This window comes from Scyliorhinus torazame, chromosome 10, assembly GCF_047496885.1.
Source record: "Scyliorhinus torazame isolate Kashiwa2021f chromosome 10, sScyTor2.1, whole genome shotgun sequence".
Lineage (NCBI taxonomy): Eukaryota > Metazoa > Chordata > Chondrichthyes > Carcharhiniformes > Scyliorhinidae > Scyliorhinus > Scyliorhinus torazame.
Genome location: NC_092716.1, coordinates 34,259,942 through 34,273,605, shown reverse-complemented (window position 1 = coordinate 34,273,605; position 13,664 = coordinate 34,259,942). Strand labels below are relative to the sequence as shown.

Genomic DNA, 13,664 nt, shown 5'->3' with positions numbered 1-13,664 from the left:
GGAAGCATCCCGGCTGTAGAGCTACTGGCAGAGAGGACTTTGACCTGCTTTCCACGAGGAAAGCAGTGCACCAGCTCCACCAGACACTGGACCTTTTAAGGTTCCTGCTGGCTCACTAGCTGAGAAAACAGGCAGCCACGAGGTAAATAGCTCAGGTTACCAACGGCTATACACCTCTGAACCCCCACGAGGGACCCGGGGATAAAGCAGTTCCTTGACGGACCGGAAATGCCAGGTGTGGGGGAAGATAGGAGATGGGGCTTGGAAGGTCGATTGGAACTGGGAGAGGTCATGGAGAGTATCAACTCCATGCAGGTGGACAGGCGCCGGGGCCAGATGGATTCCCGGCGGTCTTCTGCAAATCTGCGACAGCACTTGTGGGAGATGTTCGCAGAGTCGCTGGTAAGGGGCTCCCTGCCGCCAACACTAACACAAGCCTCAATATCGCTGATACCCAAAAAGGACAAAGATCCGACTGAGTACCGGTCCTGCAGATCCATCTCGCTACTCAATGTAGATGCAAAAATCCTGGCAAAAACCTTGGCTACGTGGCTGTAGAGTTTGCATTTGTGTGGGTGGGGGGTGGGGGGGGGGGGAACCTGAGGATCCAAAAAAGAGTCCATCGAAGAAGAAGTAGCATGGGTGTCCTGGCCCTCCCAAACCTACAGTTCTACCACTTGGCATCCACAGCAGAAAGATTGAGAGGGTGGGTGAAGGAACCAGGAGCAGGATCAGTGAGGATGGAGAAGAGTTCCTGCATAGGGGCGTCTCTCCAAGCCCAAGTCACAACTGCACTCCCATCCTGTCCAACCAAGTACTCCAGAAGCCAAGTAGTGGTAGCCAAGCTCTGAACATGGTATCAGATGAGACAACATGGTATCAGATGACCAAAATGTCCACTATGGCTCCAACTACAACAACCACAGGTTTATGCCCGCAACAATGGATACCACCTTCAAAAGGTGGAGACAGGACAAAGGGACACTGACAGTGGACATATACACAGAAGACAGTATAGCAATCCTGGAGGAACTCACGGAGAGGTTCCAACTACCAAAAGGAAACGAACTGAGACACATATATGTCAAAAACATCTTCCTTAGGGAAACGACGACGTACCCCCAGTTACCAGGACATTCGCTATTGAGCAACTGTTGGATGTGGGCGACCGAGGGGAAGGGAAACTGTGGGGATCAATGGGAGACTGTTAGAAGAGGTACGCTCCCACCTGGATGAGACCAGGGAAACATGGGAGGAAGAACTAGACCTAGAATTAGGGGAGAACACTGGATGGAAGCATACACAGGGCGAACTCCACCTCCACATGTGCAGGACTGAGCCTAAAGGTGGTGCACCAAGCGGACCTACCTAGAATCCGAATAAACAGGTTCTTCCTGGAGGTGGAGGACAAATGCCAACAGTGCCAGGGAGGCCCAGCCAACCACACCCACATGCTCTGGGCCTGTCCCAGATATGTCAGGTTCTGGAAGACCTTTGAGACGATGTCCAAGATTGTGGGAGTGAGGGTGGAGCCATGACCAAATGTGCTGGTCTTTGGGGCCGAGCAGCCAGAACTCTTTATGGGGAGGGGGGATTGATGCCCTAGCCTTTGCTTCCCTAATTGCCCGCCAAAGAATCCTGCTCAGCTGGCAATCGGCAGCACCACCCAAAGTGCAGACTGGCTGTGCGACTTGGCGTAATTCCTCCAATTGAAGAAGATAAAATTTGCCATCTCGGGGTGGGAAGAGGCCTTCCACAGGACGTGGAAGCCATTCACTTATTTCAAGACTTGTTCATTGCCAGTAGACCGAGGGGGAGAGGGAAGGGTGACCCGGATGAGCCACAGAACATAAAGGAAAATGAAAGGAGGGTGGGAGGAAGGGGAGATGGTGGGGGGGAGGAAGGGGAGATGGTGGGGGAGGGGGGGCAAAGCCACAGGAGATGGGCCAGCGGGGGCACGCAAGAAACCAGAGTGAACATCAAGAACACACCAGTTAATATACGTTCGGGCCACACTGGGGAGCACAGTAGAGGCAGATGGCGGCCACAGAGGGAGGGGAGATAAGTGTATGTAAATATGGATAATGATCTTTGTTTGTTTCTGTTTCCATTTTCTCTCTTTGTTTTTTCTCTTTTGTAATTTTAATCTTTCCTGTGTGTTATGCTTGGTTATGCAACTTGTAACTTGTCTGTCAAACTGAAATGTGAAACATAAGCTCTGAAAACCAATTAAAACATTTTTGTTTAATGTTTGGTTTTGTACCTATTGCCCAATAATCAATTTTTTGCGGTTGAATTCTTTAATATAAGAATGTTTCTTAGGGATTCCATCAGTACTCTTGGGAAGTCAAATGGGTTCTGTGGCTGGAAAAGTTGGGAAACCCTGACCTGGACTAACCTTTCAGGACTGAGGGTGTGTTGCACTATTGGAGGTGCCATTTTTGGTGGAACATTTAACCCAAAGTCCAGGCTGCCCTCCAGGTGGTCACGAAAAATCCCATAACACTAGTTTGAAGAACAGCAGGGGAATTAGCCCTGGTGTTCTGACCAATGTTAATCCCTCAATCAATGTCATAAGATCAGATTGCCTGGTCATTTACACATTGCACTCTGTGAGAGTTTGCTGTGTGCAATTTTGTTTCTGAGGTTCCTACATTAAAACAGGCACTATGGCACAAACATACAAGGTTTTCATTGATCTTAAAAGGCTTTGAGATATCGAGTGGTCAATGTGCACCTGCCCTTTCTTCAACTATAAGAGTGCTGCCAAGTACAAGTGTCAGTCAACCTACATTTCTATATCCAACAATCTGTGAATCTGGATGGGATTGCTGAACATACCATTCTGGCAACAGCCATCCTGTGGTCTTTGCAAAAACTAGTCCTTTATGTTTCATTTGGAGAGAACAGAACTATCATCAGCAGTAGAAACATTTCTGTGAATTGGGATAGTGCTCACTTGCTAGCCAGTGGTATGAATATCAATTTGCTGGTGAATGTCATATTAGTTGAAATATAAATGGGATGCTCACTCTACGGAGAATTATAATAATAATCTTTATTGTCACAAGTAGGCTTACATTAACACTGCAATGAAGTTACTATGAAATGCCCCTAGTCGCCACATTCCAGCGCCTGTTCGGGTACACAGAGGGAGAATTCAGAATGTCCAATTCACCTAAAAAGCACGTCTTTCGGGACTTGTGGGAGGAAACCGGAGCATCCGGAGGGGAAACGCGCAGACACGGGGAGAACGTGCAGACCCGCACAGACAGTGATCCAAGCCGGGAATCAAACCTTGGACCCTGGCGCTGTGAAGCAACAGTGCTAACCACTGTGCTACCTTGCCACTTATTACCGGTACTTGACCACTGAGCTTCACACCCAGCTTCTGATAAGCTCACTCTTAGCAAAGATTTGGAGAAATGAATATAATTGATCCTGATGAGTGTCTGCGACTGATGGAGAAATGACTCCAATTCTATGTCAGCGTGTCAATTATTTATTGGCAGTATAGATAGTAGCAAGGCTGCATGGCAGAACCAGGACAATTTTATTTGAAGTATTAAGTTGGGGGTGGAATTTTGAGAAAGTTTAAGTACATGTTGTTATGGGTTTACTTCTCCATAATACCATATTTGCTGAAGGTAAATTTTGAGAAGTGGCTGACACCTCGAGTTATTTTCATTTTCCGACCTCGTAAACCTTTTTTTTCAAATCCAGTGAAGGCAGTTGAGATCAAATGTAAATTTCAAATTAATGTTTGCGTGCTGTGTCTACTCCCAGCATTGAATCATGCTGGAATACAGTTTCAGAAATGCAAGTGCTCACTTGTACCACATCCTTTATTGGCACTACAGTTATTGATCATGCATTTAGATATTCGATGCCAGAAGACAATTTGATCATGGAAAGTGCCACAGTTGGCCCTGATCTTGTCTCCGCCCAATGTCTGTGCACATTTTTCAGTTGGATTGCAGTTTAGTGATCATTAGTAATAATACAATCTAAGTTGTCCTCTGCAGACCCTAACAGTAGTTGTAGCAAATTGCCTTCACTTGGCATGGAGATCAGTCTTATAAATAGCTAGTGGGAAAACTTGCTGAAACTGAGAATTATAAGCCAAATAGCATACGTGGGAAAGATTCTCCTATTCTTACACGAAGTATATGCATCCCAAACTATGTAGCCCTGGTAATCATTTAGTGAGATGTATCAATTGATTTCTCTCTGCATAAAACTTAATTTGGTCGTGCTCCAGGCTACAAACAAACCTCTGCTTGCATGGTACAATGAAAGTGGGAATGTGCGTGAGTAACTAGCTAACCACGATTTAAAATAGAAACGTAAAACATTCACCCTCTGTCACGCATAGCTATTGTTGTCATTGTTTCTCAATGTTTGCTTATCATGCAATTGTGCTTGTACGTCGAAGTGCTTTGGCTGCTGTGTTAATTGTAGTTTGCAGTTATTAGATTACTTGGCACAGTTCTCCTGCACCAAGGGAATCCTATCTAACCTTAAGCAGTCCTTGATAAAGCTTCCATAAATTCTCAAGAAGTCAGTGCAAGTCAAAACGCAGGGTAGGTCTGTATCTTCTTGGTATTGGTTATTGTGTCAGTGTGACAAAAGTCCAAGTTGTCTTCTACAAATCTCCTCTCTATTGGTTTCTAATTTTGCTGGGTGACACTATTCACATTTGATTTCTCTCCATTCTCTCTCATTCGAAGAGTTGTGCAAAAGGTTTGGAAGAAGGAAACCATAGTGATTCTGACAAAAATCTGATCCCTTGGCAACATATGAATGTTTGTTTTTATTTGGATGATCATGCCTGCTTTATCTGATGAGCAGTCAAATTTAACAAAAAAAATTAAGTATGAAACTGCTTAACATTTGAAAGGGGCAGAGCATTAATTCAAGAATCTGTACCTTCAGTAGTAGATATGTCCTTGGGAGTACGGAAATCATACACTCAAAAGCTGCTGTATCCCAAGAATTAGCAGAGACCACAACCTAGAAAGCAAGCAACCGCTCACCATCAGGATCAGATGGGCTTTGTCAAGGGCCAACATTCCGAAGAACGGGGGCACAGTGGTTAGCACCCCTGCCTCACAGCGGCAGGGACCTGGGTTCGATGTCGACCTCGGGTGACAGTGTGGAGTTTCCACATACTCCCCGTGTATACCTTGGGTTTCATCCGTGTGCTCCGGTTTCCCCCCACGGTCTAAAGATGTGTAGGTTAGATGGACTGGCCATGCTAAATTGCCCCTTCGTGTCTAATGTTGCTCTCTTTGGTTGGCTCTGAATATGGCGGTCAATATGGTCGCCTTCCTTAATTCTAATTACGTTTGCTCTTGAGTCGCCAGGTATCTTTTGATTCCGCCACAAGGTTCAAAACCGAGTACTGATCAAAGACTCGATACACCAGTTAGTTAGTTCAAAGTCAATGCTTAATTATTTATACACACAGTTAAATATACTCATGCATGGAACTCTACAGACTAAACTATCATTACTGCTAAAGCCTATACTTAGTTTCAGGTGCCCACTCAGTCAGAGGAACAATGGCAGTTGTTCGGTTCTGAGGCTGCTGGGGTCGAACTGGTAAAGGGGAACAGCTAAGGTCGTCTGTCTGGTAGCATGCGTTGACCTTGGACTTACTTGCTTTTGGTGCAGCTGGTGGACAGGTCTCTCCTCGGTGAGAGCCGGGCCCAAGAGAACGATTCTTATACCCAAAGGGGCTTAGTGTTCTTTTGGGCGGGCCTTGAACTTGGCCCCAATCAATTGGCCCGTTTCTTGATCATTCATATTGATCTCGTCCAATAAAGGGGTGGGTGCCCTGATGGCTGGGCGTGTCCTAGGTGGCCGTTGGCCTGCTTTGTTTCGGTCTCCTCTGGCGCCGGGGTGTCTGCCTTAGTATCAGTTACTCAAATGTTACTCTTTTGTTCTCGGAGATGGGCCATTAGTATGCTAATAGACCTACAGTTTTGGTCTTGTTTGGGAGCTGCGGCTCCAATATACAGACAAGTTCTGAACCTACTTGTTTTCTCAGCATTGTCCATTTTCCCTGCAATCTTTGCAAAGTATCCATTTTGTAATTGGGAAATGGCCATCCCAGATGGCTACACTAAGGATGTGTAGGTTAGGTTAAAATGTTATTGGGATAGGGCAGGAAAGTGGATTTGAGTGGAGTACTCTTTCAGAGGGTCGGTGCAGACTTGATGGGCTGAATCGTCTCCTGCATTGTAGGGATTCAAAGCCAAATCAATTTCAGAAAAAGCTGTCAATTAAAAAATGGGTCTGAATATAGTGCACGGAAAGTATGGTGGAATGCAGAGTTATTCTTATTTAACCTTTTCTCATCTTCAAATTACTTCCCTTAACTTAGAGATAAATGTATAAAAGCAAATATGGCTAATGAAAGTATAAGATTTATTTGCATGCTGCTCCTACACTTTTCTCTCCATCCCCTTGAAATGTTCAGCTTCCTTTTAACGTACGTGGTATATTTTCACCATTTTGGAGTCCACAATTGGTGCATTGATCAATTCCCTTTCTTCTTCCGTGCCAATCCACTCCCATCCTATGAAACCCATCATACTAGGTTACCATGTTGTTATGAAGAAATAATTAATATTTTAACAAAATGAATGTATAAATGATAGACAGCAATTAAATCTTAATGTTGCTATTAAATGCTGATGCTTTCTTTAAAAAACAATTGACAGTTTTGCACCTGACCCCAACTGCTTACTGAAGTTCTCCTCGATGCATTAATTACTTGCATATTTATCCTGTCCCAACATCTGACTTACCAACCTCAACAAACTGCATTTTATCCCACTCACCCTAATTCTACTCAGACATGACTTTTGTCCTCATTTGTCACCACTGTGTGGTGGTGGTATTGAGGGTGGGGGGGGAATACAACTCATTTATTTGGTGGGGGTGAAATCCAGCTGATTTTTGTGGGGGGGGGGGGGGGGGGGGGAAATCCAGCTGATTTTTTTTAAGTTAATAGAGATGAGGGGGTTGTACAATGTTCAAGTCCTATGGAGATTGTGACCCCAATTCTCTCCTATGTTCCATTTGAACAAAGTAACTTTGCTTCTTATCCCAATATTTATAATGTGGAGATGCCGGCGTTGGACTGGGGTGAGCACAGTACGAAGTCTTACAACACCAGGTTAAAGTCCAACAGGTTTGTTTCGATGTCACTAGCTTTCGGAGCACTGCTCCTTCCTCAGGTGAATGAAGAGGTCTCTTCATTCACCTGAGGAAGGAGCAGCGCTCCGAAAGCTAGTGACATCGAAACAAACCTGTTGGACTTTAACCTGGTGTTGTAAGACTTCGTACTGTCCAATATTTATAGTTATCCACCCCATTTATAGTTATGCATTAGTTATGGCTTCACTCAGAAATGCAGTGTGAATAGAAAATGTGGTAAAGAATAATGTAATTTTGTTTCCCACCAAGTAAGAGCATGCCTATGACCAGAGCAGATAGTCGTAACATGATAACCAATCCAACAGTTTTGTGATTGGGGACGAGTGGCAGTCAGTTAGTAGTGCAATTCTAACTCTTTTACACTTGTCTCAACTACTCTACCAAAAGAAAACATTGTCACTAAGGCAATATTCTCAATTTATATGCAGTTAAGAATTAACAATGCCAAATATATTTAAATTCAAAAACATAGCAACTAAAATCAAGTTCAGAAAACATCTTTTGCATTTAAGGACTGGCACCATCCTCTCTAATCAAGAATAAAGGGGTAGATTAACACCGAGGTTGGCAGCATTCACATTTCTTTGTTGGCAGACTTCGTTTCCACAGATATCAGGACATACAATATGGTTGAAATTGGAGAGTGTGACCGAGTATTTGATAGTAAAAACACCAAACGATAACAGTCTGACGCAAACAGCCTTTTAAAAGAGTTTTTGAAACGGTGAGGTGGGGAGTATGTGATATCTGTACAGATTGTGCAAGCTTATGTTTGTACTATCATTAATTTGAATGTCTCATTCATTTCCTCATAGCCGATTGTGTGGCCACAAATTGACAGAGCTTTACTCTGTTGTATTCTGAAGTGAGCTATATTTGTCTAAGAACGGGTAACTTAGTACAGAGTTCAGGTCAATCTATCATTACATGAGGAATATCTACAAATGGTAGTGCCACTCTAACAACTACCCCCTCCCCAAATGGTTGGATCGGTCATGAGAAGGACAGTAGCTTGCTGGATACAGCCAGGGAAGTATCCAGAGATTTTCCTGGTCTCTATTAATCTCTTGATCAACTAGCCTTCCAATTCGGGAAGCCAGCACTTTTTTTTTAAATCTCCATGATCAGTAGCACAACAATAACCTTGGAAGTGTGTTCATTTCATAACTGTGTTGGTAAATCTTAATGCACAGCAAACTGTGGCACCTGCTGTTCACTTGCAAATGATATGATAGAAATAGTTCAAATCTTCTCGTATCCCCCCAAAAATTGTACAACAGAATATCTTCCTGAACCAGAATGTTTTGGAGATTTCAACAGCAGGCGAATAGCTGCTATAGCTAGAATCTCAACCCTTTTCATACCTGCCAAAGATATTAGTTATTTGTGCATATATATTGTGTGTGGGGTGGGGGGGGGGAGGAGCGAATATTGTTGACCACTGCTGGGTTCTTTGATTACTGCTGGGTTCCTCTGAAATAAAATTTGAAATATTGTAGGAAGGACTCATTTAAAAGATGAGCAAGAGAAATATCACATTCCTAGGGTTAATATTTGCAAAATTTCTTCTATTGCCTTGTTTTGTGTCAATTATTCATTCAGTCTGTTTTGTGACCTGTTGCAGTGGTGCCGATGATCTGCTACCAATTTTATCTTATGTGGTGCTGAAGAGCAACTTAACACAGCTCGTCTCAGAGTGTGCAGCTTTGGAAGAATTTATTCATGAAGGGTAAGACTGTCATTAAGTAACTGCAGTAATTTTTAAAAGGCAGTATTTTTTTTTTTAAATGTGTAACTCTGATTGTTGTTTCAACTAACCCAAAGTCTGCAAACGTAGAGGGAATTTGGCAATTTTCCTTCTCTATTTTAAAAACATTGAAGCTAATTATAGCATCCTCAAATTTGGCCTGGCTAAGAGCAGCAAATACAGGAGTGCTTCAGGATCAAACCTGGAACTTCACTGGTCTATATAGCTCAGCGGTGCCTAGTTTTTACTTTTGGGGGCAATTGGGTGCAATTCAAATAGAAAGCCTATGAAATTTAGGAACCTGCTTTAAATTCCAGTATCCGTGACTTATGCACGCACAGCAGATTCCTGAAGACAGTGCTGTTGTTGTTTTAAAAATTTCCATGTACAGAGGAAGCAGACATTGTTATGATGCTTTCCCTTGCCTGTTGTGTTGTATATTCTGGGTTTTAAAAAGGTTACGTGTAAAATAGAACATAGTCTCACCCAGAGTTAAACTGAAAATTTTGCAATGTGCATGCTAGCTGATTTTTTTATTTTAAGTGCAAATTTAGAAACATACCAAGGTCAGGTAAATATCAGGGACGTGAATCCCGCCGGCCGCCGAATTCTCCGGCACCGGAGTTTCGGCGGGGGCGGGAATTGCACCGCGCCGGTCAGCGCCCCCCCCCCCCCCCCCCGGCGATTCTCCGGCCCGCGATGGGCCGAAGTCCAGCTGCTGTAATGCCGGTCCCGCCGGCTTGAATCAAACCACCTCCCTTACCGGCGGGACTGGTGGTGCGGGCGGGCTCCGGGGTCCTGGGGGGTGGGGGGCGCGGGGCGATCTGGCCCTGGGGGGTGCCCCACGGTGGCCTGGCCCGCGATCGGAGCCCACCGATCCGCAGGCGGGCCTGTGCCGTGAGGGCACTCTTTTCCCTCTGCGTCGGCCATAGCCTCCGCGATGGCCGTCGTGTAAGAGACCCCCCCCCCCCCCCCCCCCCGGGCATGCGCATGCATGACGTCAGCAGCCGCTGATGCTCCCGCGCATGCGCGGACTTCCGCCGGCCGGCGGAGTCCCTTCGGGCCCGGCTGGCATGGCGCCAAAGGCCTTCCATGCCAGCCGGCAGGACGGCAACCACTCCGGCGCGGGCCTAGCCCCTAAAGGTGAGGGCTTGGCCCTGTCTCCGCACCTTTGGGGCGGCCCGACGCCGGAGTGGTTCACGCCACTCCATCCCGCTGGGATCCCCCACCCCACTGGGTAGGGGAGTATCCCGCCCCAGGAGTGAAATTGATGCTGAAAAGTTGGATATTGCAAGCCCATTTACACTCCGATGCATTTGCTGTTCAAAGTGAGAAACATTCTTAAATTAGGCATTTTTTAAAACCAAAATGAGAGAGTGCCAGTTCAAATGAATGAGATTTCACAAATATGAACTTAATTGTACACTGATTCAGTATTTAATTGTATTCAGGAAGTGACCATTATCTGAGATTCCCCTGTGCTTCTATTTTTAGAAGCAGACTGAAACTGTGGATTTTGGTTTTGGATACGCATGTTTGTAATGTGTGTCTCTGTAAATAAAAGTTTATAATGTGTGTAAAGATCAAGCTCTGGTTGAATACTTCACTGCCTACTGACCTGAATAAAATACTGGGTCGGCTTCTGTGAACTTCTTCATCACGTTGGTTTGATAACCTGTAACAAAATGACTCCGAACCAAAATGCTTCCATTTTTAGATTGAGCTAATTTTGAAGATCTGAAACGAATTCGAATTGTAGTTGTAATGGTTCATATGTGTTTTGAATTTTCAGGCCACCATAAATGGTGGCGAATTATACAGCTCAATTGAAACTGGTTTGGCAGCACAAGTCAGAATCTAGCAATAACAGGTTCCTTCTGGGGGTGACTGCTGCTGTAGACTGCTCCAGCTCTTGTTTAATCTCTTATGTGATTTGGAGGGGAGTGCCTTTTTAAAATAATTGAACATTTCTTGCGCAATATTTTGGTCATTAGGCGCACAAGTCGGATGCCCGCCCACTGATAATTAAGAAGCTAATTTAAAGAATTAAAATTCCAATTTATCTGGATTTTATGTTGCCTGGACGATTTGTTAGGTCGGCCCATGGGCAACAGGGACTGGCAGACAAACCATTTGTGCCGTTTTGTCACCCAAGGGTGGAATAAATGGAGGCAGTAGAAAAGGCAGGCTGAGTTGGTATGAGTTATTGAGTGTTTCGTGTGGGCTTAGACTAGATTGTGAACGTTTTCACTGCGTCATTTTAAGGTTTGTGGGTCTAGGTTGGATATTTCAGTCTTGTAACGTCTTTCTGAGGAGGAAGACCGTGGCCAGGAGGCCAGGTTGTCACAGGCGCCACCACAGAGGAGAGGTGCAGGCACTGCGTGGTCAGGGGCGGCAAAAAGGGAGGCCCCAAAGAAGACGCCATTATCCAGCTGCCAGGGTGTAAGGCAGCAATCCAACGACCTAAACTTGACGAGGTCCAATGTGGTAGGAGGCTCCGACTTTCAAGGGAAGCCATCACATCCATTTGCCAAATGGTTGGACCGGAGATTGCCTCCAGCTGGGTGGGTGGACACCCAATGCCTGTGTTCTCATGGTCATTGTAGTCCTTAACCTTTCTGCCTCCAGATCTTTCCAGGGATCAGTGGGTGATATGTGCAGAAGCTCCCTGTCAGCTGTGCATAGCTGCGTCAATCTGGTGGCTGATGCCCTGTTCAGGCGGGTTAGTACATTCATCCATTTCAGGAGGGCCAGAGGCTTTTCAGCAATTGTAGAGTTCTCCCGCATCCAGGATGGCATTGATTGCATCCATGTGGCCATTTATCAGTAGGAAGGGTTATCACCCCTTGAATGTTCAAATCGCTGACGACCGCAGGATCCAGATTCGGCAGGTTTGTGTGAGGTATCCTGGCAGCTCCCATGATTCCTACAGACTAGACAGCCAAGGCTATCTGCATCTCCTCACCTCAAGGGATGCTTGTTGGGTGACGAGCGGTTTCAAATGGTTTCTGATGACATCACTCGGGCACCAGGGAACAGAGGTGGAGGAAAGATACAATCGCTGACATGTCTCCACAAGGGCGGTGGTAGTGAAGACAGTAAGTCTGCTTAAAAATTAGCTTCAGGTGCCTGGACTGCTCCAGTAATATCCACCAGAGCAAGTGTCGCTCATTGTCGTTGCCTACTGTGCTCAGCATAATCTTGCTCTCTGTAGGGGAGAATCACTGGACCAAGAGGACACAGAGGCAGATACACCTGGAGGAATGCAATGATGACTCTGGTGCGGAGCCTGGGCAGGCAAATGGTGGGGATGAAGAGGGAGAAATGAGGAACCCTCAGGGAGGCAGGGACAACCGGGAGGCCTTGATTCAGCGTTCCTTCAGCCAGGCTGCCAAGGCCTTCCTTCCATCTGAGACCACGGGCACTGCCTCCTGCATAAACATTTTACAACCATGCCACAAATGCAATGTCGCACCACTGCCCCAGTAATAAAGTTTGCTGCCCCAAATGTCTTTCACCAGGCACTGATGACGCCAAAACCCATTGAATATACAGAAGGCTGTGAGCTTGTGAGAAAAGTAGTCATTTATCTTTATGACTTTGAAGTGAAACCAAAAAAAAATCCCTGTGTGCTAGCTTCGTGGGTTTTGTGCACAAGTACCCCCAAGTCCCATTGTGTTGCAGCTTTCTGCAGTTTTTCTACACTTAAATAATATCAGGAAGGCTTGTTGACCCTCATTTCAAGGGGGTTGGAGTATAAGAATAGCGAAGTCCTGCCGAAATTGTACAAGGCACTGGTGAAACCACATCTGAAGTACTATGAGTAGTTTTGGTCCTCCTATTTATAGAAAGATATTATTTAATTGGAAGCGGTTCGAGAAGGTTCACTCGGATGATCCCCGGTATGGAGGCATTGTCTTATGAGCAAAGGTTAAACACATTGAGATTCTGCTCATTGGAATTTAGAAGAATGAGAGGTAATCTCATTGAAACATGGAAGATTCTTAAGGGGCTTGACAGGGGAAATGCTGAGAGGATGTTTCCCCTTATGGGAGAGAGTCTAGCACCAGAGGACATAGTCTCAGATAAAGCCGTGCCAATTTAGGACTGTGATGAGGAAAAAATTATTTTCTCAGAGGGTTGAGAGTTTTTGGAACTCCTTGTCACAGAGAGCTGTGGGGACAGAGCCCTTGTGTATATTTAAGGCTGAGAAAGATAGATTCTTAATTAGTAAGTGAATCAAGGGGTTACAGGGAAAGAGCAGGAAAGTGGACATGAGGAAAGTCGGATCCACCATGATCCTATTGAATGACTGTGCAGGCTCGAGGGGCCGAACAGCCTACTTCTGTTCCTATTTCTTGTGGTATTATGCATGCAGAGAGGCAGATGAGCTGCTGCCCTCCTCCAGGACGCTGTGAAAGCAGCCCACAGAGGTGACGGACAGCTTGTCCACCTTTGTGAGTTATGTCTATCGGATGGGCACCCACTTACGAAATTGGGTATCACATCCATCTCCCACACTGGTAGTGACCTCCTGAAGTGAGGGGTTGCAGGTCCAAATGCAACCCCTGATTTTGTTCTTGGAGCTGGCTTTCTTGAGAATTACCACTCTCTCGATGGATGAGGCTGTGCGGTCATAGCTGAAGGTAAACGCAGCACTCAAGCTCCACATGGAGTCTTTTATGATAGA

General features: G+C 45.4%; 1 protein-coding gene across 2 annotated transcripts in view; it reads left to right on the top strand.

The window, feature by feature from the left end:
- Positions 1–13,664, top strand: part of vps9d1 (VPS9 domain containing 1) — a 130,292-nt gene that overhangs the window by 95,660 nt on the left and 20,968 nt on the right. For both annotated transcript variants that reach the window (XM_072517939.1, XM_072517938.1), the window contains one exon: positions 8,852–8,956. In XM_072517939.1, the coding sequence (XP_072374040.1) occupies positions 8,852–8,956 (105 nt within the window). The remainder of the gene's footprint in view (positions 1–8,851; positions 8,957–13,664) is intronic.